The sequence below is a fragment of the Mauremys mutica genome, chromosome 4 (genome assembly GCF_020497125.1).
Source record: "Mauremys mutica isolate MM-2020 ecotype Southern chromosome 4, ASM2049712v1, whole genome shotgun sequence".
Taxonomy (NCBI): domain Eukaryota; kingdom Metazoa; phylum Chordata; order Testudines; family Geoemydidae; genus Mauremys; species Mauremys mutica.
The window spans coordinates 150,821,385-150,845,001 of NC_059075.1; the positions used below are offsets into that span (position 1 = coordinate 150,821,385).

General features: G+C 53.1%; 1 protein-coding gene across 1 annotated transcript in view; it reads right to left on the reverse strand.

The window, feature by feature from the left end:
• LOC123369119 (integrin alpha-X-like) overlaps positions 1 to 23,617 on the reverse strand; it is a 46,372-nt gene that overhangs the window by 18,447 nt on the left and 4,308 nt on the right. The window contains exons 6-27 of the mRNA XM_045014480.1: positions 23,272 to 23,422; positions 22,813 to 22,886; positions 22,322 to 22,451; positions 22,018 to 22,166; positions 20,443 to 20,583; positions 19,925 to 20,131; positions 19,547 to 19,677; positions 14,030 to 14,187; positions 13,708 to 13,862; positions 13,424 to 13,555; positions 12,760 to 12,833; positions 11,111 to 11,252; positions 10,716 to 10,826; positions 4,532 to 4,611; positions 4,291 to 4,374; positions 4,048 to 4,126; positions 2,799 to 2,906; positions 2,463 to 2,546; positions 2,173 to 2,286; positions 1,881 to 1,967; positions 1,593 to 1,703; positions 363 to 1,399 (exon numbers count right to left, since the gene is read on the reverse strand). Of these exons, the coding sequence (XP_044870415.1) occupies positions 1,280 to 1,399; positions 1,593 to 1,703; positions 1,881 to 1,967; positions 2,173 to 2,286; positions 2,463 to 2,546; positions 2,799 to 2,906; positions 4,048 to 4,126; positions 4,291 to 4,374; positions 4,532 to 4,611; positions 10,716 to 10,826; positions 11,111 to 11,252; positions 12,760 to 12,833; positions 13,424 to 13,555; positions 13,708 to 13,862; positions 14,030 to 14,187; positions 19,547 to 19,677; positions 19,925 to 20,131; positions 20,443 to 20,583; positions 22,018 to 22,166; positions 22,322 to 22,451; positions 22,813 to 22,886; positions 23,272 to 23,422 (2,622 nt within the window). The 3' untranslated portion in view covers positions 363 to 1,279. The remainder of the gene's footprint in view (positions 1 to 362; positions 1,400 to 1,592; positions 1,704 to 1,880; positions 1,968 to 2,172; positions 2,287 to 2,462; positions 2,547 to 2,798; positions 2,907 to 4,047; positions 4,127 to 4,290; positions 4,375 to 4,531; positions 4,612 to 10,715; positions 10,827 to 11,110; positions 11,253 to 12,759; positions 12,834 to 13,423; positions 13,556 to 13,707; positions 13,863 to 14,029; positions 14,188 to 19,546; positions 19,678 to 19,924; positions 20,132 to 20,442; positions 20,584 to 22,017; positions 22,167 to 22,321; positions 22,452 to 22,812; positions 22,887 to 23,271; positions 23,423 to 23,617) is intronic.

The window sequence follows — 23,617 nt, forward strand, 5'->3', positions numbered from 1 at the left end:
TCTTTGACTTAGGACAATATAAATCGTCCATAGATTTTCAGCCATTCTGACTGCCAGCACGTTGTGATGATTTACTGTGCTCTTTCTTCAGCAATTTGCTGCAGAGTTTCCACTTTGCTTTTAAGACTTGTAACCTCCTCCCCTAAACCTGACAGACCCTCACACGGAGCCTGCAGCAAAACAGCCTTTTTCTTATCCTGGCAGCACTTGGACACCAGGAAGCTTCCACCCATCCCTGGATGACTGGCCAATCCTGACAATCCCCAGAGGGAGCCGCATGAGGACCCTCCATCTCCTCACCAGTTTATTAATAAACTTTTTAACCAGGGTTGCAGTAAAGGGCCCGTTCAAGTTCAACTTACTCATCGAATCCATGGCGAGACGTGGTGATCAGGCACAACTCTCCCCTGGAATCCTGTTCGTGACGCCAGATGTTAGAAGAAAACAGCAGACTGACCCGAAAGGCGGATTTGAGTACGAGCTTCTTTATTGCAATACTTGTTCCCCTCGATTCAATTTTTGAGTAAGCACCGAATTAGTTACAGCACATTCTTTTTGTCTAAGTGAGTATGTACACGCCTACATCCGTAACAACACCCCAAAACCCCTTATTAAGTAATAAAAACACCCATTCTGTTAGTAAACCCACCCTATCTATTGTGCACAGCATTACGCATATTAAACAGACATTTTTACCTTGAAAATACATTTCTTTGCAACAGCTTGTTGCTACAAATCATCCTGGTCAGCAATTCTCAGGGGAGGGAGAAAGGGACCATAAGCCAGGGCTGATTTATATAGCTGGAAAAGGAAGGGACGGGGAAATAACATTTCTTTTACCTTCTTTTACCCAAAGGGCATTATTCGACTGCTACATTTCTCATGCAGCTGCATTCTTCTAAATTCTTATCAGCAACAGGAAAAAAAAAGGCAACTTATTTATTAAACAAAAAACGACAGCCTACATATGCCTTTGTCCCCTAATGCCATGTCAGCAAATTAGCAGCTTCCGATGTCTGTTAGTTAACCCTAACATATCCCAACGAAGGGAACTTAAAAAAATGCCTAAAATTAACTTCAACGTTCTCCATAAAAATTATAAAAATATCAAGAGAATTCTTCCAAGCCTAATTTGAGTAACGATTGACTCTAGTTGGCACTGGATGCATTTTGTTGGTGGGAGGGGGGCCATTGACCAATTTTTATGCATCTTGGAGGTGACAACATAACGGGGCGGAGGTGAAGCAGCTCAGAGGGAGGTGAAGCTGGGGGCGTTGGCTCATGGGGGGCTATCAGAAGCAGGGGGGTTTCCAGTGGTTGTGCTCTGGTTTAGTCCAGTCCCCTCGCCCTCCACACCATCCTCCATCCTCTGCTTGTACTGGCGCTGGAAGAAGCCGAGCTGGAAGGAGACAGAGAGGAGAGATGGTGAGAGCCAGACGGTGACAGGCTCATGGTGGAGGAGCCGGAGGGATGGGCTGTGGGAATCTATGAAGGAAAAACCCTTGTTCCTCCCCCAACAGCTGGGAGAACCACAGGCCCCGCCCCCAGGGTGATGGGCAGTGGGGGAGGGGTCCGAGCCCTGCCCCACTCACCTTGTAGAGGGCTGCGGTGATGAGAGCCAGCAGGACCAGGCCCCCCACGCTGCTGCCCACAACGATGGGCAGGTAGTTATAGACCTCGGAGTGCTCCACCACCGTCTGCACCTGGGGGAGAGGGGCTGTGAGATGGGGACCCAGGAGTCCTGGCACCATCACCCACCCCTGCTCTAACACACCAGACCCCACTTCCTCCCAGAGCAGGGACAGGACCCAGGAGTCCTGGCTCCCAGCTCTAACCACTGGCCGATGCTCTCTTTATCCCGGGCACAGTCACTCTGGTACCTGGCGCTGGACGAATCCCTCCTGGGTGTATTTCTCCTCGTATTCAATCCGGGCCTCGCTCACCAGACTCACTTTCTGCTGCTGAGTCTGGAACAGAGAAATTCACCGTCCCTGACCGGAAATGACACAAACCAGCCCAGAGCATCGTCCCAGGGGGACCCAGAGCAATTTACAGGCTATTCACACAGGGATCCCTTGCCCGGCACTGAGATGCAGCCACCTCTGGGGAGGGGCTCAGGGGCTGTTCTCCTGGGGAGATCTCTTGCGTGGTGCTGAGAGGCAGCTCTCGTACCTGGGAGACCCACTGGAAGCTGACGTTCCCTTTGATCATGAACTCCAGTGGCTGCTGCATTTCCAGGGAGGCGATTCTGCACCGGATCTTCTTACAGGTGGCCACGGAGCAGTCCTGGGGGTGGAAGGATATCGCCGGGTGAAGCAGGGGGTGTGTAGGGGCTCAGCATGGCCATGAGGGTCTGGGTCTGTCTATAGCAGAGGTCCCTCACCCAGCCCAGCTCCCCACTCGCTGTCTGTGTTAGTTGTGAGGGGAAGGGGTTGGAGGGACCCGCATCAGTCTATACTCACCAGCAGGGGGTGCTCACTCATCTGCTTCACAAAGTCCTTCGAACCGGGCATTTCAGCCTCACTGATGCACTGAGCCAGCTGGGGCTATGGAGGGAGAGAGACATGATGTTAATAGGGTTGGGAAGGGGACATGGGGCATTTCCCCTCTAGGGGGCGCTGGCTACAATCCGGCCCCTCGGTAGGTAACCGACTGGCTGCAGGAAGTTGGGGGGTGGGGCAGCGGATTATGTGGCCTTTCCCCCCTAGGCAGCCTCTCCCAGCAGGGGACGCTGTAGGGCAGAGAAGGCATCACTGGGCCCATCTCACACACACACTAGGGCAGAGAGAGGCAGATACCTTGGAGGGGACGACCTCAGAGGCGTCCCACACCCGGACCCCACTCAGCTCCACGGGGAACTGGAATGTGACCGAGATGGGGACGCTTCGCTGCCACAGGTTCTTGACCTGAAAGAAACAGACTCTCCATAGGGCACTGCAGGAAGAGAACCCAGGAGCTCTGATCCCCAGCCCCCGCTCTAACCCTCAGACCCCACTGCCCTGCCAGATCTGGGGATAGAACCCAGGAGTCCTGGCTCCCTGCCCACCCCCACCCCTCCGTGCTTTAATCCACTAGATCCCATTCAGGCAGTTCTGCCTCTGGGGAGGGGCTCTGGGGCTGTACACACAGGGATCCCTCGCAGAGGTGGCTCTAGGGGTGCCAGGCATCCGGTTTTTGGCTGAAACGCCTGGTCGAAAAGGGACCTGGTGGTTCAGCGGTGCAGGAGGGGACTGGGGCTAAGATGGCTCCCTGCCTGCCCCAGCTCCACGCAGCTCCTGGATGTGGCTGCGAGGTCCCTGCAGCCCGCAGATGCATGGGTGGCCAGGGAGGCTCTGTGCGCTGCCCCTGCCCTGAGGGCTGGCTCCAGAGCTCCCATTGGCCAGGAACTGCGACCAACGGGAGCTGCAGGGTTGGCACCTGTTGGCACCTGCCTCAGTCTTCCTGGCTGTCCAATCATCTAGGGGCTGCAGGGACCTGGCGGCCGCTTCTGGGAGCTGTGGAAAGTGCCGTAGGGACCCCAACCCTGCAACAGTCCAACCCTCTTTCCCATCCCTGAGTCCTCTGCTGTACCCCAAACAGCTAATCATTGTCTCTAGATCAGAGCCTGCACCCCCCAGCTGGAGCCCTCACCCCCCCTGCACCCCAACCCCCTTCCCCAGCCTGGAGCCCTCTCCCACACCCTGAACTCCTCATTCCTGGCCCCTCCTGGAGACCACACACCCAGCCCACAGCCCAGACCCGGCACCCAACCCCCTGCCTCAGCCTGGAGCCCCCTCACTCACCCCAAATCCCTCATTCCTGGCCCCACCCCAGAGCCTGCACCCCCAGCTGGAGCCCTCACCCTCTCCCAACCCCCTGCCCCAGACTGGTGAAAGTGAGCGATGGAGGGAGGGGGGATGGAATGAGTGGGGGAGGGGCCTCAGGGCAGGGGCAGGGCAGGAGTGTTCAGTTTTGTGGCGGCCCTAGGGGGCTCTAGTACCTGGGAAACTCACTGGAAGCTGCTCTGAGACCCAACTCCCCCCTCACACTCTGTGCCGCCAGCCTCACCTCGTACCGATGTGTCACTGGCACACTTGTCCCTGCCGCCTTGGCGGAGAAGCTGACGTACTTGGTCGACTCCTCAAGGCTGGGGGAGGAAAAGGATGGAAAGAAGAGAGAGGCGGGAGTGTGATGGATGGGGCTGGAGAGTGGGGGTGGGGTGTCATGTCCAGAAGGGGGCGCTGTTCTGCAGGGAACAGGGGGCCCAGCAGGGGGCGCTCCCCCCCCCCCCCCATCTCCGCACTGACCTACCTGGTGAGGATGATGAAGATGCCGTACTTGACCGGCAGCTCCGCCTGGTGCATCATGCGCTCAGTGATGGGGCCGCCATTGTCACTGGGGGGAGGGGAGGGCAAAGGAGACAGATGTGAGGAGACGCAGGCAGGTAACTGTGCAGGGAGGCTGCACCACAGGCCTCTGCCCTGCCCTGCTCTGTGCACGGCCCCCTCCCACTGCTCCCACCCTGCCCCCCGGCCCTGCCCAGCCCCCTCACCTGCTGGCCTTGGCCGTGATCTGCAGCCTGTCCCCCAGGTCGGCCTCAGAGGAGACATCGAAGGTGGTGACGAAAACGGCCTGGAGAACACCCGTGGGATGAGTGTCAGGGCCTGGGGAACTGCCAGAGACTGCGGGGGCGGGGCAGGCACAGGGGATCAGGGGGGCTGTTGTATGAACTTAGATGGAATAAATGGGCCCAGGGAGGCGAAGGTGTTAACACGACCCTGCCCCTGGCCACAGACAGCGCTAATCCGGTTTGGGATCCAGAGACCTCAACCCGCTTCATGCCATGGCAACACCCCATTAACCATCCTATTAAGGGACAGCCCCTCCCCTCTCTGCCCCAGTGAGGCCTGATTTCCAGCCCCCCAAGTCTGGCCCTTGGTTTGCAGCCCCGGCAGGGCCTGACCCCAGCCCTGGAGTGACCTCAGGGCTCTGTTTGCACTGACTCACCAGGCTCCCCGGGCGCTTTCCCCAGCACATCCCTTGTCACAGGCTGGGCTGACCCCAGGGAACTGCACCTCTCTGCTCCCAGCTGGGCTCACACTAGGGTTACCAGCTTTCTAATGGCACAAAACCAAACACCCTTGTCCCGCCCCTGCCCCAAGGCCCCTCCCCTGCCCCGCCCCTTCTCTAAGGCCCCACTGCCACTCACTCCAGCCCCCCTCCCTCAGTGGCTTTCTCCCCACACACACTCACTTTGACTGGGCTGGGGAAGGAGCTGGGGACACGGGCTCTGGGGTGGGGCCAGGAAAAAGGAGTTCAGGGTGTGGGAGAGGGCTCAGGGCTGGGCAGGGTGTTGGAGGATGTTCAGGGTACGGGCTCTGGGAGAGAGTTTGGGTTCAGAAGGGGGCTCAGGGCTCAGCAGGGGGTTGGGGTGGGGGTGCAGGGTCTGGGAAGGAGTTAGGGTGCAGGAGGGGTGTGACGGTGCTGCCCGTGGGAGCCAGCTGAGGTCACTCAATTAGGGTGAACTGCAAACCAAACGGGGCAGACAAACCCCAAATGCTGGTGGTTATTCCAATACTTAGATTTACCAACCAGCACGAAACAGCTTCTACAGTACCTCACTGGTCACTTAGAAGTCCAAACCATGCAGTTCCCTTAAAGTGCCCAGCCTCAGGCCTCCGTCCAGACACACCTGTCAGATATGATGATGATTCCTAAGAATCTTACTTCATCATATAAAAGAAAAGGTTCTTCCAATCCCAAAGGATCAGCCACATACCCAGGTCCAATTATAACTTAGATCTTACCCAAAATACACGCTAGAGCCAATTCTTATTAACTAAGCTAAAATTTATTAAAAAAGAAAAGAGAGAGAGTGTTGGTTAAAAGATTAATCTACAGACAGACTTGAATTCAATTCTTGAGGTTCAGATACACAGCAGAGTTAAGCTTGTAGTTGCCAAAAGTCCTTTTAGAAATAGTCCATAGGTTATAGTCCAATGTCCATATTCAGGGTGGCTCCAGTCAGTGACTGGGGATCTCAATCCTTGTGGCTTAAGGTTTCCCCCTCTTGAAACCCAAAGCAGATCTGAGATGAAGACTGATCGTGTCCCAGGCTTCTTATACATTTCCAGCAGCCTTTTGGCCTGAGAAAACAATAGGCTTAACTCCTTCTCCCAAACATCCTGGCAATTAGCACAGAGTAATTTATCCATTACACAGTTCAGATACAGGTTAGCACAACCTTCAAAGAGACACATAGACAATAATACTATTTCACTCAAGTATCATCATAAATGTTAATATTCCTTTTTTGATCTTTGAATTAAAACTATAGCAATAGACAAGACTTGTTTGCTTGCATCACAAGACCTGAGCAAATATCTTCCCTTCTACCTCTACCAATGCAGACTTGCATTTCAAAGCTCTAGTCATTTACATATCTTCCTAACCTGTTCTCAAGGTTCACCCATGGGTCAGGTCAGTCTATGAGTTAATTAACTCTTCCTGGCCCTGTCATCTTTCAATGAGATATTACATCACACTCATAACGTCACACCCCCAACGCAAAATTGATGCAGGAAGGGATGACACAAACATCACTGACTGCATCCCAAAAGCTCCCCATCCTGGGTTTTGTCTTATTACAGTTTGTATTGGTTAGAAGCCATGTCACTGTATAACAGAAATGGTTTATCCAACTTATGTTCAATAACATGATTGAATCTTTTTATGAACTTAAGGTAAAACTCACTTAGAACAATAGTGGATTGGATCTGCCCTGACACACCAGTAACCAAATCTGTCCTCAGCCCCTGAAGCACAGACTGCTCACTCACAAAATTAGCATGGAGATGGTTTTGTTCCAACACCATTGTCTTTTCAACACGCTGGCCACACACAGCCACTTGGTTATGGGGCTGCTCACTTTCTTAACAGCTTCTGCTCCATCTGAGACCTTTTTAAAGCTACCCACACTGGATCTTTCACAAGGAAAGTTAGTGGATCCATTCACAACAGAAAATTTCTGGCTGTTAGGAACTGAAACTATCTTGATTAAATCACTTTCACACCCTTCAGTTGCAGTAAACTGCTTGCACAGATTACCAGGAGGATTTTTCTCCTTAGCAGCTTCTCTAAGCAACAATTTACCTTTCACAGAAATTTTGCTTTTACCCTCTTCACCCAGGGCTTGCTCTAAAGGAACACTTTTCTGAGCCACAACAGACTCTTTCTGGGTTTTACTTACATCCATGATCACCTTTGGCCCATCAGGCAGATTTCTACACAATTCCCTTTCAGGCCAACTTATAGACTTTCTGGATAACAGGTTAGAAGCATTCTCCTTCCCTTGGCCATGAACAAGTTCAGGAATCTTTTCCTTTTTGCTACAAGTTGTTAAACTGTTAGTAGGTAACACAATTAAATCACCTTTCTGCTCCCCTTGTGCCCTGGCTAGGGTATCACCCTGACCAGACAGAGCTGCTACACCCTTTTCCAACCACACATTAGCAACTGGCAAACTACAAGCACCAGAATTGTCTGGTCTCTGGGATTTTGCTAAGACACTAACTGGATGCAACCTAGTCACAGTGCCATTCTCCCCAGCAGACACAAAGTTAGGACCATTCCCTTCCTGGGCTTTAGCTGTATTTACAACCAACTTCGAGACAACTGAATCACCCTCAACCATCACAGGCTGAAAGGCCCCTTCTGTCTGCTTCACAGACACAGAATAGCCGGAGACACATTCTCCTTTACCAGACACACAGCTTGGGATTTCACTTCCCTTGTCCCAGCACACAGGGCTGTTCACAGACAACTGCTTGGAGACTGGGGTAGCTTCCTTCATAGGCAAGTCAATACCCCCGACCGACATAGGCACATTCCCTCCACTGTCACATTTCTCCACACAGGACACAGGTAAGGGACAGGGACACTCATCTTCCACTATCCCTCCCTTCCCAAACTGCTGACTGGACAAAGCCATCAGCTCACAAGGCTGCCTAGGCTTATCCAGACTTTCCCTGCCAGGCACATTGCCACTCCCAACAGATAAACTGCTGCTCTTTTCACTACACTGAGCTACTTCCAGCAAATCACAGTTACCCATTTTAGGTTCACTTTTACAAGCTGTACTAGCCACCAATCCATCACCCATCACAGATCTACCCTTTCTTTCCTCAGTTAGGGCTTTCACCTGACCATCTACTTTAATCTGCTTCTGAGAAATGTTCTCCTCACCAATGAGATTTTTCTGCTCCTGATCTAATTCCAGATTCACTTCTGAGACATTAGACAGACATTCAGAAACTTCATTCACAGACAAACAGCTATTTCCCACCAGGTTAGAATCCCCCTCTGCATAGCCATAGCAAAACTGGTTAAACACAGAAAACTGCCCAGAGTAATACCACATATCCACATAGTTATAAACTGGATTTTCAAGAGGATACAGTTTCTGCTGTTCTTCCCTTGCTTTTTTGACTTGGAGCTGGAGTCTAGCAGTTTCTTGTTGCATCTTCTGGGTCTCCTGTTTCAGCTCCTGTTGCCTCTGTAGAGCTTTCTCCTCAGCAGCCAGCAGCTCCAGACGCCCCTTACGAGCTTTTTCTTCTCTCTCAGCAGCCTCCTTCTTTCTTTTAGCAGCTTCTTTCTCTCTTTCAGCAGCTTCTTTCTCTCTTTCAGCAGCTTCTCTTTCGAATTCAGCTATTTTTTGCCTTTCCAGCAATCGAAGATCTGCTAGTTTCTGTTCATGCTCCAGTTGCAGTTTATTTGCTGCCTTATTTATTCTAATTGTTTCTGCATTTTCTGTAGCATCAGGTAAGGGCCGTGCTCCTGCCTCCTGATCACTGGCCGTTAACAGATCTCTCATTTCTTGATTTGTAGCTTTCTTTCTAAAGCTTATCCCCTTTCCTGAACACAAATCTTCCAGGGCTTTTTTGTCAAGACCCTCATATGCTCTTTGCTCATCCATTGCAACTGCTCCTTAACCAACCAAACTCTCAATACCAAAATTCCAATTTGGATAGCGTGGGGTTCTGACCCAAAGCTTAATTGACCTGGTTCTGTGGATCCTAGCACGACTACGCCACTGTGACGGTGCTGCCCGTGGGAGCCAGCTGAGGTCACTCAATTAGGGTGAACTGCAAACCAAACAGGGCAGACAAACCCCAAATGCTGGTGGTTATTTCAATACTTAGATTTACCAACCAGCACAAAACAGCTTCTACAGTACCTTACTGGTCACTTAGAAGTCCAAACCATGCAGTTCCCTTAAAGTGCCCAGCCTCAGGCCTCCGTCCAGACACACCTGTCAGATATGATGATGATTCCTAAGAATCTTACTTCATCATATAAAAGAAAAGGTTCTTCCAATCCCAAAGGATCAGCCACATACCCAGGTCCAATTATAACTTAGATCTTACCCAAAATACACGCTAGAGCCAATTCTTATTAACTAAGCTAAAATTTATTAAAAAAGAAAAGAGAGAGAGTGTTGGTTAAAAGATTAATCTACAGACAGACTTGAATTCAATTCTTGAGGTTCAGATACACAGCAGAGTTAAGCTTGTAGTTGCCAAAAGTCCTTTTAGAAATAGTCCATAGGTTATAGTCCAATGTCCATATTCAGGGTGGCTCCAGTCAGTGACTGGGGATCTCAATCCTTGTGGCTTAAGGTTTCCCCCTCTTGAAACCCAAAGCAGATCTGAGATGAAGACTGATCGTGTCCCAGGCTTCTTATACATTTCCAGCAGCCTTTTGGCCTGAGAAAACAATAGGCTTAACTCCTTCTCCCAAACATCCTGGCAATTAGCCCAGAGTAATTTATCCATTACACAGTTCAGATACAGGTTACCACAACCTTCAAAGAGACACATAGACAATAATACTATTTCACTCAAGTATCATCATAAATGTTAATATTCCTTTTTTGATCTTTGAATTAAAACTATAGCAATAGACAAGACTTGTTTGCTTGCATCACAAGACCTGAGCAAATATCTTCCCTTCTACCTCTACCAATGCAGACTTGCATTTCAAAGCTCTAGTCATTTACATATCTTCCTAACCTGTTCTCAAGGTTCACCCATGGGTCAGGTCAGTCTATGAGTTAATTAACTCTTCCTGGCCCTGTCATCTTTCAATGAGATATTACATCACACTCATAACGTCACAAGGGGTTTCTAACCTGGAGCAGGGGGCTGGGGTGCAGGAGGGGGGTTAGGGTTTGGGTTCCACCGGGCTCAGCTGGCCTCAGGCGGCTCCAGGTCACCAGCACAGTGGGGTTAAGGCAGGCTTCCTGCCTGCCCTGGCTCCGTGCTGCTCCCAGAAGGTCCGGGCCGCTAGGCGGAAGTGCAGGCAGGCAGCTCTGTGCAGTGCGTGCTGTGAAAGTCTACAGGCGCCACCCCTACAGCTCCCATTTGCTACAGTTCCCAGCCAAAGGGAGCTGCGGAGCTGGTGCTGGGGTGTGGGCAGCACATGGTGATTCCCTCATCACCCCTGCAGAGACATGACAGTCACTTCCAGGAGCCTTGAGGAGCCAGGGCAGGCAGGGAGCCTGATTTAGACTCGCTGCTCCACCAACCAGATTTATAACAGCCCGGTCAGCGGTGCTGATCGGAGCTGCCAGGGTTCCTATTCAACCGGGTGTTCCCTTAGAAAATAGGACACCTGGAAACCCTAGTTCACACCTGGGGAGTTCACAGGCCAGGGTTGAGGCCAGGGCCTGCCCTTACCTCAGCTCCACTCCAGAAGATGGGGTAGTCAAAGTGGCAGGTGCTGTTCCTCTGAGTCTGCTCCTCGGAGCCCACGGCCGAGCTGCACTTAACAGCCATAGTCCTGTTAGACTGACCACAGGGGACCAGCCAGTGAGAGACGCAGCCCACAGTGCCCCGGCCTAGCCCCCATCCACTCCCTGCAGCTCAGCACCCCCTGCCGAGCCCCCCACCCACTCCCTGCAGCTCAGCACTCCCTACCAAGCCCTCCACTCACCTCTACAGCTCAGCACCCCTGAAGAGCCCCCTGCCCACTCCCTATAGCATAGTGCCTCCTGCTGAGATCCCTGTCCACTCCCTGCAGCACGGAGCCCCCTGCAGTGCCTGCCCCTCATGCCCGGTGCGCTTTGGGGTACCTGGAGCAGCAGGACCCGGCGGTAGGACAGCGCGGCCGGGTAGAAGAACTGCACCGTGATGCTGTAGGAATTCTCCCCGTGATTCTGGATGGAGACGGTGGTGTTGAGTTCAAGGGTGACCCCCACCACCAGGGTGCTCAAGCTAAGGGGGGAGAAAGGGGTGAACTTCCTCAGGGAAGTGCCCTGGCTGGTCTGTGAACTTCCTCTGGCAGTGCCCAGCCAGGGACCCCAGTGCTGTGAGCTTCCAGCGGTGCATCTTCCCCACAGCAGTGCAGCCTGTGACACTACGCCCCATATTCTTCACAGAGATATTGTTGTGATATGAATATGGCATAACTAAGTTGTATTTTATGCAAGATGAGTCACATGTGGGATCGTTGGAAAGGTGGTGATTTACTGCATGTGATTGTCCTATTTCTATGCATGTGTCATTTCTGTATCTGAAGTTAGGAATATTGACTATGTAACAATTACAAGTGGGTTTGCACCTGGGGAACGCCCACCAGACAAAATGCGATCAGTCTGGCTGATTAGTCAATCTGTCATTAGGGAGAACAGTAGGACTTTGAAGATGCTAATCTGCCACCTTCCTGTGAAGTCTTCTGGAGGATTTATGGCTGCTTTGACACTGCAGGGTCATGTGATCATGACTCCTGGTACTGGACTCCATCTTAGAATGCTAGTATTTTCCCACAAATAGGGCGTGCGGATCAAACAGGGAAAGAAAGGATTCCCGCCACATGTAAATCCTATATAAGGCTGGGAAGTGAGTTTATCAGGGCTGGATCTCCACTGAATCCCTGTCCAAGATGCTGCTGAAAATACCTAAGACTGATCTGGGGAAGAAAGGACTGGACCTGGGCTAGAAGGTGTCTGGCCTGTGGCAGGAATATCTGGGGGTCTAGGCTACAAGCAAGAGCGGTTTGTCAACAAGAAACTCTGCTACCTGCTTAAAACAACGTTTAGGGTGACAAATTACCACTTGTAGCCAGTTTCTTTTGTGTATTAAGCGTAGTTTGCGAGTTTGTTTTATTTGCTCAGTAATCTGCTCTGATCTGTTTATTATCCCTTATAATCACTTAAAATCTGTCCTTTGTAGTTATTAACTTTGTGCTTGTTTTCTTTAAACCAGTTTGTGCAATTCACAACGGGGTGGTGGTGGGGGGGGAAGTTGTGCAGATCTTCCTCCACATTGAGGGAGGGGGCGATTTTCATGAGCTTACGCCGTACAGTTTTCTGTGCAGTGCAAGACAAGACAATTTTGGGTTTACAGTCCTGTGTGTACTTGAGTGCTGGGCAGTTCCCGAGCTGAGTCTTCCCATGCAGAGCTGATTTCAGTGTCTGTGTCTTTCTGCAGCTGGGTGTGTCCCTACCTGTGTGTGTGCTGGAGGCTGGAGGGCCTGGCAGAGCAGAACAATGATAGCGAGGCCAGGCTGGTGGAACCGGCAGGCTCAGTGGTTCCCCAGTACATCAAGGGGCAGCCCGAAGCGGTGGGGGGGGGGCCCGCAACCCTTCACACCCCCCACCCAGGATCCATCAGCACTGGAAATCTGGCAACGTCTCCAGCTGGATGTTGAAGATCCGAGGTGTGATTAAGCCGGACGGGTCCCACTATGGTAGGTGTTTCTGGGGAGGATTCAGTAACTTACCCAGAGAAATTGAAGGAGATTTCTAACTGTTCATCGCAGCGGTCATCCGGGCCACAGTCCTTCTGAAACAGGAGCTGGGGGGAGACGCAGGAGAGCAGGATCAGAGTGGGTGAGGAGGGGGCTGCAGCACCACCTGCCAGAATGACAATGCAGGGACCCAGGGACCCTCCCGTTACCCCAGCACCTGCCAGTCCCCTGCACCGGGGGATAGCTAAACCCATCATCAGTCCCCCCACCCCCGAGAAACACTCTTCCTCCTCACCCTCTGCCCAGCAGCAGTTTCACACTTCTAGTGGTACCATGGCTGGAGGACTGGCTGGCTCAGGGGGGTGGGGAACAGGACTTGGGGTCTGTCCCCTCTAGGGGGCCCTGGCCAAAATAAATATTGAAAATTGTCCAGCAAAAATAATTTTTTAATGAAAATATTTTGTGTTTTGGACAGAAATGTTGGCAGCTCTGAGGAGAGGTTCGAGTGTTCCCACAGAGGAGAGATGCCAAGGCAAATTCAGCATCCATCTTTGTTGTCCTCTAGCGGCTACACTGTGTAAAGGGGTTTTAGAGGCTGCTGCTGCCTCTTAATTTCCAGACTCTGTTTTCAAACCCCGCGGTCACTGGTTTGATCCCTGCAGTAGACCCAGCACGGGGCCTGGCTCTGGCACCTTACCGAGCCTGCAGACACTGGCACAGAGTCCTCGCTCAGGATGGGTCTGAGGCGGCCGGCAGCAGCGATGGACTCCCCTGTCAGGGTGTAGTTGAGGCGCAGGGTGATGGGGGTCACGGTGTCCTCTGGGCAGAGCTGGGGAGACAGAGTGATACATTGGGCCCCTGAAGGGTAAGGGGGGTGGGGGCTGGGTGCAACCAGGAGAGAGGTTTGTTCTCTGGGTGATTTGGGAGCAAGGGGCAGACACAGTGGGATGGGAAGGAGCCAGGACCCCCCCCCACACTCACAGGTAACGTTATCCGGTACGTCTCACATCTCATCTCGATGCCGAGCCGCAGCTCCCTGCTCAGGACGGGGCCGGTGGAGTCGAAGGCGGCTCGGATCTTCGTCCGCCCGGGGTCCAGGGCCAGGCTGTACTGGATGGTGCCGGAGATATTGTTGCCTATGGGGGAGGGGAAACGAGAGATAGAGAAATTGAGAACAGGAACCTCAAGGGGAAATGGGACACGGGGCCTTTCCCCACTAGGGGGCGCTGGCTCCGATCCACCCCCAGGGCAGGGGATTGGCTGGCTCAGGGGGGAGGGGAGCAGGGGCTGGGTTTGGTCTGACCTAGGCTGTTCTTGGTGCTCTTAGTGATGTTGAAGCAGATCTCTGCCCTGCTGGCCTCCGTGTTGAGCTGCTCCTGCCCCTGGCAGTCGAAGGCCGAGGTGGGGATCGTGGGGGGCTGGAAGCTGATGGAGACCTTGACTCTGAGCACCGGCTGGGACCTGCCATGGGAGGAACAGAACCATCACCCAGCTGCTCTCTGCAATGGGGCCAGGCCCCCCTCCCTCCCCAGAGCCTCCCACCCAGCCTGTATGTGCTCACAGCACCCCAGGGAGACGGGTTATGGACACGCAGCTCTGCTAGAGGAGTTGCTGGGGGCAGAGAAGAGAGCAACAGAGCTATCGTTGTGCCATTCTCCAGCAGAGGGCAGCAGTCTCTCCCTCTCTCTCTCTCTCTCTCTCTCTCTCTCTCTCACACACACACACACACACACACACACTATACTAAGACTTTGTCTACACAGTAGTTTTTTTTCTACAAAAGGCAGCTTTTGTCCGCAAAACAGTGGAGGTTCACACACTGCAATGTGACTTTTGGCGACAAAACTCTCGTGTTTTGCCGACGACAGAAAACCACCTCGACGAGAGGCATAGAGCTTTTCATGGCAAAGTTTTGTTGACAAAGTGCCAGTGTAAAGACTGCGCTTGGTTATGTCGCTATAATTGGCCTCCTGGAGGTGTCCCACAATGCTCTTCCTGATAGGGTGACCAGGTGTCCGGTTTTCAACTGGAACAACCGGTGGAAAAGGGACCTTGGCGGCTCCTGTCAGCACCACCGACCGGGCCATTAAAAGTCCAATTGGCAATGCTGCCGCTCTAAGGCAGGCTAGTCCATACCTGTTCTGGCTGGCACCACCCTGCACCCTGGAAGCGGCCAGAAGGTCCAGCTCCTGGGGGCGGGGGCACAGGGCTCCATGCACTGCCCCTGCCCTGAGCACCAGCTCCAGCACCGCTGAGGGGGTTGGTGCCTGAGGGCGAGAGAGGTATGTGAAGCCTCCTGCCTCCTCCCCCCACCTAGGAACCAGACTTGCTGACTGCAGGAAGCCTTATTGTGAGAGGAATCGGTCCAGTCCTAGCTCCGCTCCAGTCATAGGAACTTCAAGACCCATGGGCACATTTCTCATGGCTTCTGTGGGAAGAGCTACAAATCGGGACACGGTGCAGTGCAGAGCGAAGATAAAGGAGCTGAGGCAGGTGTACCAGAAGGCGAGGGAGGCAAACCTTCACTCCGGTGTTGCACCCAAAACTGCTGCTTCTACAAGGAGTTGGGCACCATCTTCAGTGGTGACCCCACTTCCATTGCCAAGAGCCCCATGGACTCGTTGGTGGGACCCGAGGCAATGGAAAGTGAACCTAACCCTGAGGATGAAGTCGTGGACAAGAAGTTCAAGTTGGAGGACGTTGTGGATCCCACATCAGGGTCGTCCCGTACCACGGTGAGTCAGGAGCTCTTTTCCACTCTGGAGGGGTGTAGCCAGACCCAGCAGTCCGTCTCCAGTGAGCACAATGCAGGAGAGGAGACCCCTGGTTAGTGATCTTTTTGAGCAGATACTGCTTGATTACCTGGCAGACAGCTGTCCTTTGCTCTGAATACTGTGGTAGTGGGTGAAGGAAGAGATTGAAGTGTGCAAGACTTGCTGTGTTCCTGTGTGCTGTGCATTTCCCCGTGCAGCTTAGCAGTGCAGTGGAAGAGTGTGTTGATCCTCACCCAGATTTTATGGGAATCCTCCAGAGAGATCTCTAGGAAACTCCCTGGAGGTACTTGCCAATCCTCTGCCAAAGGTTCCTTGGCAAAGCTGCTTTGTCCCTTCCCCTTTTCCCGCACCACTCGGCAATCACTAGTGCAGGGACCAAAGAGGCACATGGGTGAGCAGCATAGGGACCGGGTCTCAACCTGGACTCATGCAGTAGATGTGCCCTTGCTTACCCTCAGGAGTGAGATATCAGCTTCAATGACCCCTGCCTGTGGAAAATGGTGGCACAACTTACAATATTGTCCCCAGTCGCCTTCACTGATCCTTTGAAAGTATTAACACCCTTTGCCCCATTTTGAATGTCCACCCCCCCCCACCTAGGCCATACTCACCATATTTAAGGTGTTCGTTGAGATGTGCGCTTGCCAAGGGACATTGTGACAGTGATTGGTAAGTTACAAGAGGTGTATTCTACTGTAATGATTCAATGCTGTGCATGAACTAACAATCATGCTTCTGTGCATTGTTTCTTGTGCATCTGCAGATGTGGCATTCAAGGAACCCGCACTACACACTGGCACAGCACCTATGCCACATAAGGAAGCAACCAAGGTGGAGCGAGGAGGACAGGTTGAGAGAGGTTCTCCAATCCCCTGAGTCAGAAAGAAGAGAACACATGGTGCTGAGGGAAATGGGAAGACGGGACAGAAAGGGGTGTGAGAAGCGCATTCTAAAGGCCCATGAGAGGATGATAAAAGTGATGGAGGAGCAAACAGAGATGCTCAGTCCCTGATCACACTCCAGGCAGAACAGATGCACATTAACTCTTCCCCCCTCCCCTTGCTGATACAGAGCAGCTTTCCCTGCCCTCCCCAAACTCCTCCCAAACATTCCTTGCAACTTCCCGGAATGTCTCGGGATCCCATTCACTCCAACCCTTCAGGCAGCTTCCACATTGATAGCTGGACATACGCACAGCTACGAGAGCCTCCCCTGCCCTGCACTCTTATCTCCCTTCCCACCAAGCCTTCTGTGTGTGTTAACTGGCATTTAATAAAAACAAACTCTCTGGAAGATAAACAATCTTTATATGTGTCCTACATGCATGGGCAGCAGGTATCAAAGGCCGGGGAAGGCTGAGCCTCCCCAGACAGTCCTGCATGGCCCTGCCCATGCTTCACCCCCACGTTGCCTCCTGCTTCCGTCCGTGCTCTGCTGTGGCTCTTCCCCCTTGGCTTGGGCCCCAGCCTGGGGCTCGGGCAAGTAGGGGCCGGACTGCAGCCAGCTGGAGCCGGTGCTTGCATCACCTGCCCAGCGCTAGGGGCTGGGGGGCTGCGCTGCCAGGCAGGTGCTCCGGGGCTGGGGTGGGCGCGTTGTCCGCCTGGGGCTCCAGGGTTGGGGAGGCGCAAGATTTCTGCCCGCCTGGCACTCTGGGGTTGAGGGAGAATGAATTGCCCACCCCACTGGTGCTCCAGGCCTGGGGGGAAATGAGCTGCCCCCTCGCCCATCACTCCTGGACTGGGGCACAGACATGGTGCCTGCATGCCTACCACTCCTGGGCTGGGCGGGACATACTACCCACCTGCCTACCACTCCTGGGCTGGGCGGGACATACTACCCACCTGCCTGCCACTCCTGGGCTGGGGGGGACATACTACCCACCTGCCTGCCACTCCTGGGCTGGGGGGGACATACTACCCACCTGCCTGCCACTCCTGGGCTGGGGGGGACATGCTACCCACCTGCCTGCCACTCCTGGGCTCAGTGGTAATATGCTGCACACCTGCCCACTGCTCTGAGGCTATGGGGGGCACACTGCCTGCCCGCCAAGTGCTCTGAGGCTTGGGATGGGGTGCGCTGCATGCCTAGCACTCCGAGCCTGGGGGCAGCCTCCACCTGGTGCTCCAAGGGTGGAGGCAGTGAGGCAGCCCAGGGTAGGGGGAGGGATGGGAGGGTTAGGTCCCTGAGCAGAAGGGGCGGGTTCGGCAACGGCTAGTGTCCCCAACCCTGCCATTCACTGACTACCCATGTGTTCACATAGGGATCGTTGCTGCTAGTAACATACACATGCATTCTAATAGTTTGCTTAACACAAATCCCAGTCAGGAATCACAAGTGTGAGGCCAAATAAGATAATTGAGTTTAATGAAGCATGGCAGATTGCTGTATAGAAATACACATTACTGGTTCACAATCTCAAAATCTTGCCTCAAAGCCTCCCTGATTCAAACTGTCCTCCCCGCCCCCATTGTGCCAGTCTAATAGCCCTGGTACCAGGCTGCTCAAAATTAGCAGCCAGGTGATCTGCTTCAGCATTCCCCCCAAGGGGAAATTTTCACCCTTAGCCTCCAGAAGATAATGGAGTGTGCGGCAGTCAGCTATGACCTTTGAAATCTTTTTTGCAGATTTAACCTGCCATAAAGGCATCATCAGCGCACTTTTAATCTGCCAAAGCACATTCCAAGGTCATTCTGCATCTACTCATCCTACTGTTGAAGCGCTCCTTGCTGCTGTCTCGGTTTCCTGTGTAAGGCTTCATGAGCCATTGGAGTAAGGGGTAAGCTGGGTTTCCGGGGATCACTATGGGCATTTCAACATCCCCCACTGGAATCTTCTGGTGTGGAAAGGAAGTCCCTGCTTGCAGCTTTCTGTATAGACCACTGTTCTTCAATAGGCGTATACCATGCACCTTCCTGGACCACCCTGTCCTGATGTCAGTGAAATGGCTGCAGTGATCAACAAGTACCTGCAATACCATGGAGAAGTACCCGTTTCTATTGATGTACTCCATCACATGGTTCGGGGCCAAAATTGGAATGTGCACCCTGCTGCAGTTTGCGAATCTCATGTCTGCAGAGCCATCCACTATTTCACACACATTGCCAAGAGTGATGGTTCTTCATACCAGGATGTGATTAATGCCCCTGCACACTTGTGTTAACACAGCACCCACGGTCGACTTCTCAACTCCAAACTGATTCGTGAGTGACTGGTAGCAGTCTGGAGTCGCCAGTTTTCACAAAGCAATCACCACACACTTCTCCACTGACAGGGCTGCTCTCATTTTGTTATCCACTGTCCTTGCACCACAGTGCTCGGGCGAGCTCCACACACAGTTCCAGGAAGGTGGCTTTCTGCATCTGAAAGTTCTGCAGTCACAGTTGTCATCCCAGACCTGTAAATGATGCGATCCCACCACTCAGTGCTTGTTTCCTGAGCCCAAAAGTGATGGTCCACCATGTTCAGCTGCTCCACGAATGCCAAAAGTAATCTGGTGTTGCTTCTTTCCATGGCACACAGCAGGTCAGGCAATTCTGATTCCTGTTCAGATTGGGTGCTCATGATGTACTGCATGACCAGCTGTGATGTGTTCAGCACAGTGATAAAAACAGTTGAGAGCATTGTGGGATCCATCCTTTCACATAGAGATTGTGGGCGCACAGTAAACAGGAGACGTTAAAAAATGCCACTAAAAGTGGTCAGAGGAACATGGAATGCTGGGACAGAAAATAAAGCATCATGGGACATTGAGCTAGCACCCATGAGGCGCTGCGATCCACTCCACCTTCCCACAACTTCTAGCTACAGAATGTGATGAGTCCCACACTCGGATAGATACCCACGCAGTGCACTGCTTTCACTGTCAATGGTAGCGCACCAAGTGTGGATGCGCTCTGCCGACACAATAAGCATAGTGTGAACATGCAATAGCGATGAAATCATAACGCTTCTTGATCATTGACATAACTTTTATTAAAAAAACTCTGTAGTGTAGATAAGGCCTCAGACTGTCAGGTGGAGCAGTGCAATGACACAGAGTAACTCACCTCAGGAGCAGGACCTGCCCTTGTGCCCCCACCGCGATGTCTGGGAGTCCATCCCCTGTCAGGTCTGTCCCACCACTGATGGCCTGGCCAAAAAAGTGCAGCTTTCTGGGAAACAATGACCCCTCTATGCGCTGTGGGGCAGAGAGAGCATTAAGGGGTGGGAAGGTGCGGCTGTACTGTATAATGGGCACTAGGGGGCAGGAGAGGGTGATGGGTGGGGAAGGGGCGGCTGTGCTGTATAATGGGCACTAGGGGGCAGCGGAGGGTGAGGGAAGGGAAAGTGGCAGCTACAGGCTAATAGGCACTAGGGGGCGGTGGGGCCCCATGATGTCTCTTTCAGGATCTGTGGTGACCCCTCCCCGCAGGAGCTGGGCTCACCTCTCTGTACTGGGGACTGAAGCCTCCCTTTTCCCCATGGAAGATGTACAAGGCCCCACAATTGTCGTTCTCCATGGGGGCCCCGATGGCCACGTCCGTCTGTCCGTCCCCGCTGATGTCCCCGATTTCAGACATGCTGGCCCCAAAGCGCCCGAACGTCTTCCCTGTCTGCCCCTGCAGTGTCTTGCTGCAGTTCTGCATCACCCCCTGCAGGCCCCATTGAAAGAAACACATGGGGAAAGGATCAGCACTGACAGCCAGCAGAGAGTACCCCCGCCCCAATGAACCACCTTTCCCTCTCTATGCAGCACAGTGCCCCTTGGCACCACTCTGGGGCATCGGACCCAGCACTGAATGGCAGGGAACAGCGTCCTCTCATGATCCCCCCCATCCTGCTCCCTGCAGCACCGTGCCTGCTATTCCTATGCTCATTTTCTCTGCATCACAACCCCATGGCAGTGCAGGCAAGAAGAACCCCAGGCCATCCATCTTCCCCCAGGCTCCATTCTCTTTCTTACCAGCCAGTTAATGGGGCAGATATAGACCCGTCCTTCATTCAGAGGTGTATAGTACATGGGGGCTCCAATTAGAACCAGGTCCGTGTTCCCATCTCTGTCGAGGTCCACAGCACACAGTGTACCCCCGAAATACGAGCCAATCTGGAGAGGCAGAGAAGTCACCCCTTCATTTTAGTCACTTCCTCCTTCTTCTCCCACTGGGACCCTTCTCACTCTATGGGGATAAGGATTCAGTCCCAATACTCATTCCATCCTTAGACTCACCCTCCCGCTGCACAGCAGGTGGCGCTATCACTGTAATATATAGGCAGTTAGATCTTGGAGAGATGCTGAATGCTAGTTGTGGTGCAATTCTTTTTAGAGGTTGTTCTAGCACGAGTAAAGTTTATTCACTGACTGAGTCACTGTTATAAGCTCTGTTCAGCTGGAATGTGTAGGCAGTTATATCTTGGAAAAATTCACTTTGTTAGTGTAGTGTGATCTTTTACAGACACTGTTAATATCACTAGTAATGTTATTTCCTTGCCCGAGTCTCTCTGGCCCAGATCCACAAAGGGACTTATGTGCCTAACCCCCAGACTTAGCTGACACTGTGATCCACAAAACCTCTGCGTAGCGGCTACTGACCCCTATAGGTGCCTAACCTGACTTGGTGCCTAAGTTTTTGCAGCAGAAGCTCCTTATGTTGCTGACTCAAGGGCAGGGAATGTGCACTGCTGTCTTACTCTAAGCAGCCAGTTGCCCATTTCACACCACACCCCAGCATGATCCACAAACTGGGGGAAGATAGGGGCTGCTTCACCTGCAGGGCACCATCTGGTATGTGTGGTCAGAGCAGAAGGAGTTGAACAGGGGGTCTGCTATTTCTTAGGTCAGTGCTCTAACCCCTCAGCTGTGGGCTCCCTCCATCTCTCTTGTTAACATTGTTCCACTTTAGTTGACTAATTAAATATCACTTGGGCTGCAGAATGTGTGCAAATCACAACCACCCTACGGCCCCATGGTCAGAACACTCCATGAGAGATGGCGGAGCCCTGATTAAAGCCTTTTTCCTCATCAGGAAGAGCACGGACTCAAACCAGGGGTTGTCCAGGTTCTAGGTGAGGTCTCCCCCAGGGTATAAGGGGGGGCCTCCCTCTTCTCCTGCAGCTGGTTTGTGATGATCTTGGTGGCTCTAAAGGTGCCTACTGGATGAGGTCCGAAATGTGGGTTAGGAGGAAGACCACCAGTCTTCCCTTGCTTCATGAATCGATGGCAGGGGTAGGTGCCTCCCTGCAGCATCACAATGCCTAAGTCCCTTGGTGTATCTGGGCCTCTGTCTGTATCCGTCTCATGAGATCTGTCTAGACCCTAAGTGAAGGTAACAGCAGTGGAATATTGGAGAGATGCTGAGTGTCAGCTGTGGTGCAACTCCCTAAACCAGTCAAGTTTATCCCCTGCCTGAGCTATCTGACTGAATCGTTCCTGAAGATGAAGCCAAAACACAAATATTACATGATATCAAAATCTTACAGGCTTCCTCCAGCAGTCTCTCTCTCACACCCACACTCCACTTTATTGTAACACTCCCCATACCTGCTCTCCCAACTGCTCCGATCTGGGTGTCCATTTTCCGCTGTTGGTATCTCGGCTGAACAGGACGACTTTGCCGGTGTGTTGATAGCGAGGGGCCCCGACCACGTAGCTGCTCTGCCCATTGGCTGTGATGACCTGAGACGAATAACCTCAAAGGAAGAGAGGGACGTGGGGAGGTGAGATGGGAAACGGCCGTACAACAGTGCTGCACAGAACTTGTCCAGAACTGAGATGCAGCCAGCTCTGGGGTGGGGCACGTGGGCTGTTTAAATAGGTAAGGGAAGCTCGGTGGGTTTGTTCTTACCGAGGTAAGTATCATTCATGTCAGTGGAGGTTCTGGATACGTTGATGAAGCTCGGCTTTCTGCCTCTCCCGTACAGGTATATCCCACCGGACCAGTCATAGGCTCCCACCGCTCCCAGCACAGGCCCGTCCTAAACCGACACACACGGCAAAGGGGACTGATTACAGGAAACAGAAAGCGCAGAATGTATTTACTAGACGAGGCCAGAACCTGCAGCACAGCGCCCCCTAGCAACGTGCTGCGACACTGGGGTCGGTGCTGACAGCCAGGGGAGTGAGCACCCCCTACTGGGCCCCCCTACAACTTCCTAGTGCCTGCCCTGAGTGGGAGGGGAGGGTGCCCCCTGCACAGCTCCCGCAGCTCTCTGGGATAGTAAAGGGTTGTCTCCCCTGTGAGCACTAAGGGAACCAGCTCCTGCATAGCATGAAAGCGCTGTCAGGGCCCCAGCGCACGGCAGCGTGGGACACACACCGGGGCCAGGCGTCACTCACAGGGGACAGCAGGGAGCTGAATCCTTCCTGAGCCATCTCCAGCTGGAAGGAGCTGCTGTTCTGGGACTGGGTGCCTAGGGGCAGAAACAGACAGACAGACACGGGAGAGACCATTGCAGACGGTAAAGGCCCCATGTCCCATTCCCTGAGCCAGCCCTTCTCCCCACCTCGAGGCTGGATTGGATCCAGCGCCCCCTAGAGAAAAGGCCCCATGTCCCATTCCTCAACCCCTAGAGCCAGCCAGTCCCCTGCCCGGGGTGGTGGGGAGGGGGCCGGATGAGAAAAGCACCAGGGGTATTTAGGGAGATAGATTAATGGACACATGTTGGATGGAGAAAGAGAGAATATTTGGGGCCTAGTTGAGCTCTGGATTCCCAGCTGCTCCCTGTCCCATCTCGGCCTTGAAAACCCATTTCTAGAGCCCCAGGTCCAGTGCGGCCCCTCCCCCGGCCCTGGTACCTTCGATGACGAAGATCTTCTCCTGCAGCTGGCTCCGGATGCCCTGGAGGGCATCGAAACTGTCCACCCGGAAGACGTGCTCGTTGGTGGGCTCAGAGGCGATCACATGGAGCTCCTGTTGGGCAGTTTCATTGAAGAAGGCCTCGCCGACCTTCACAGAGTAGAGGGAGGTACAGGGGAGACCAGGGCATTGGTGTCAGTCACAGCCGAGAGCCCTGGACCAACACCCACCCGCACCGAGCCCTGCTGGGCCCTAGAGAGGCACAGCTGAGGCAGTGCCATGTGCCGCTCTGATGATTGGGAGGCCGCTGGAGCCTGGAGTTTTGGAGCCTGCCTCATTTCAACA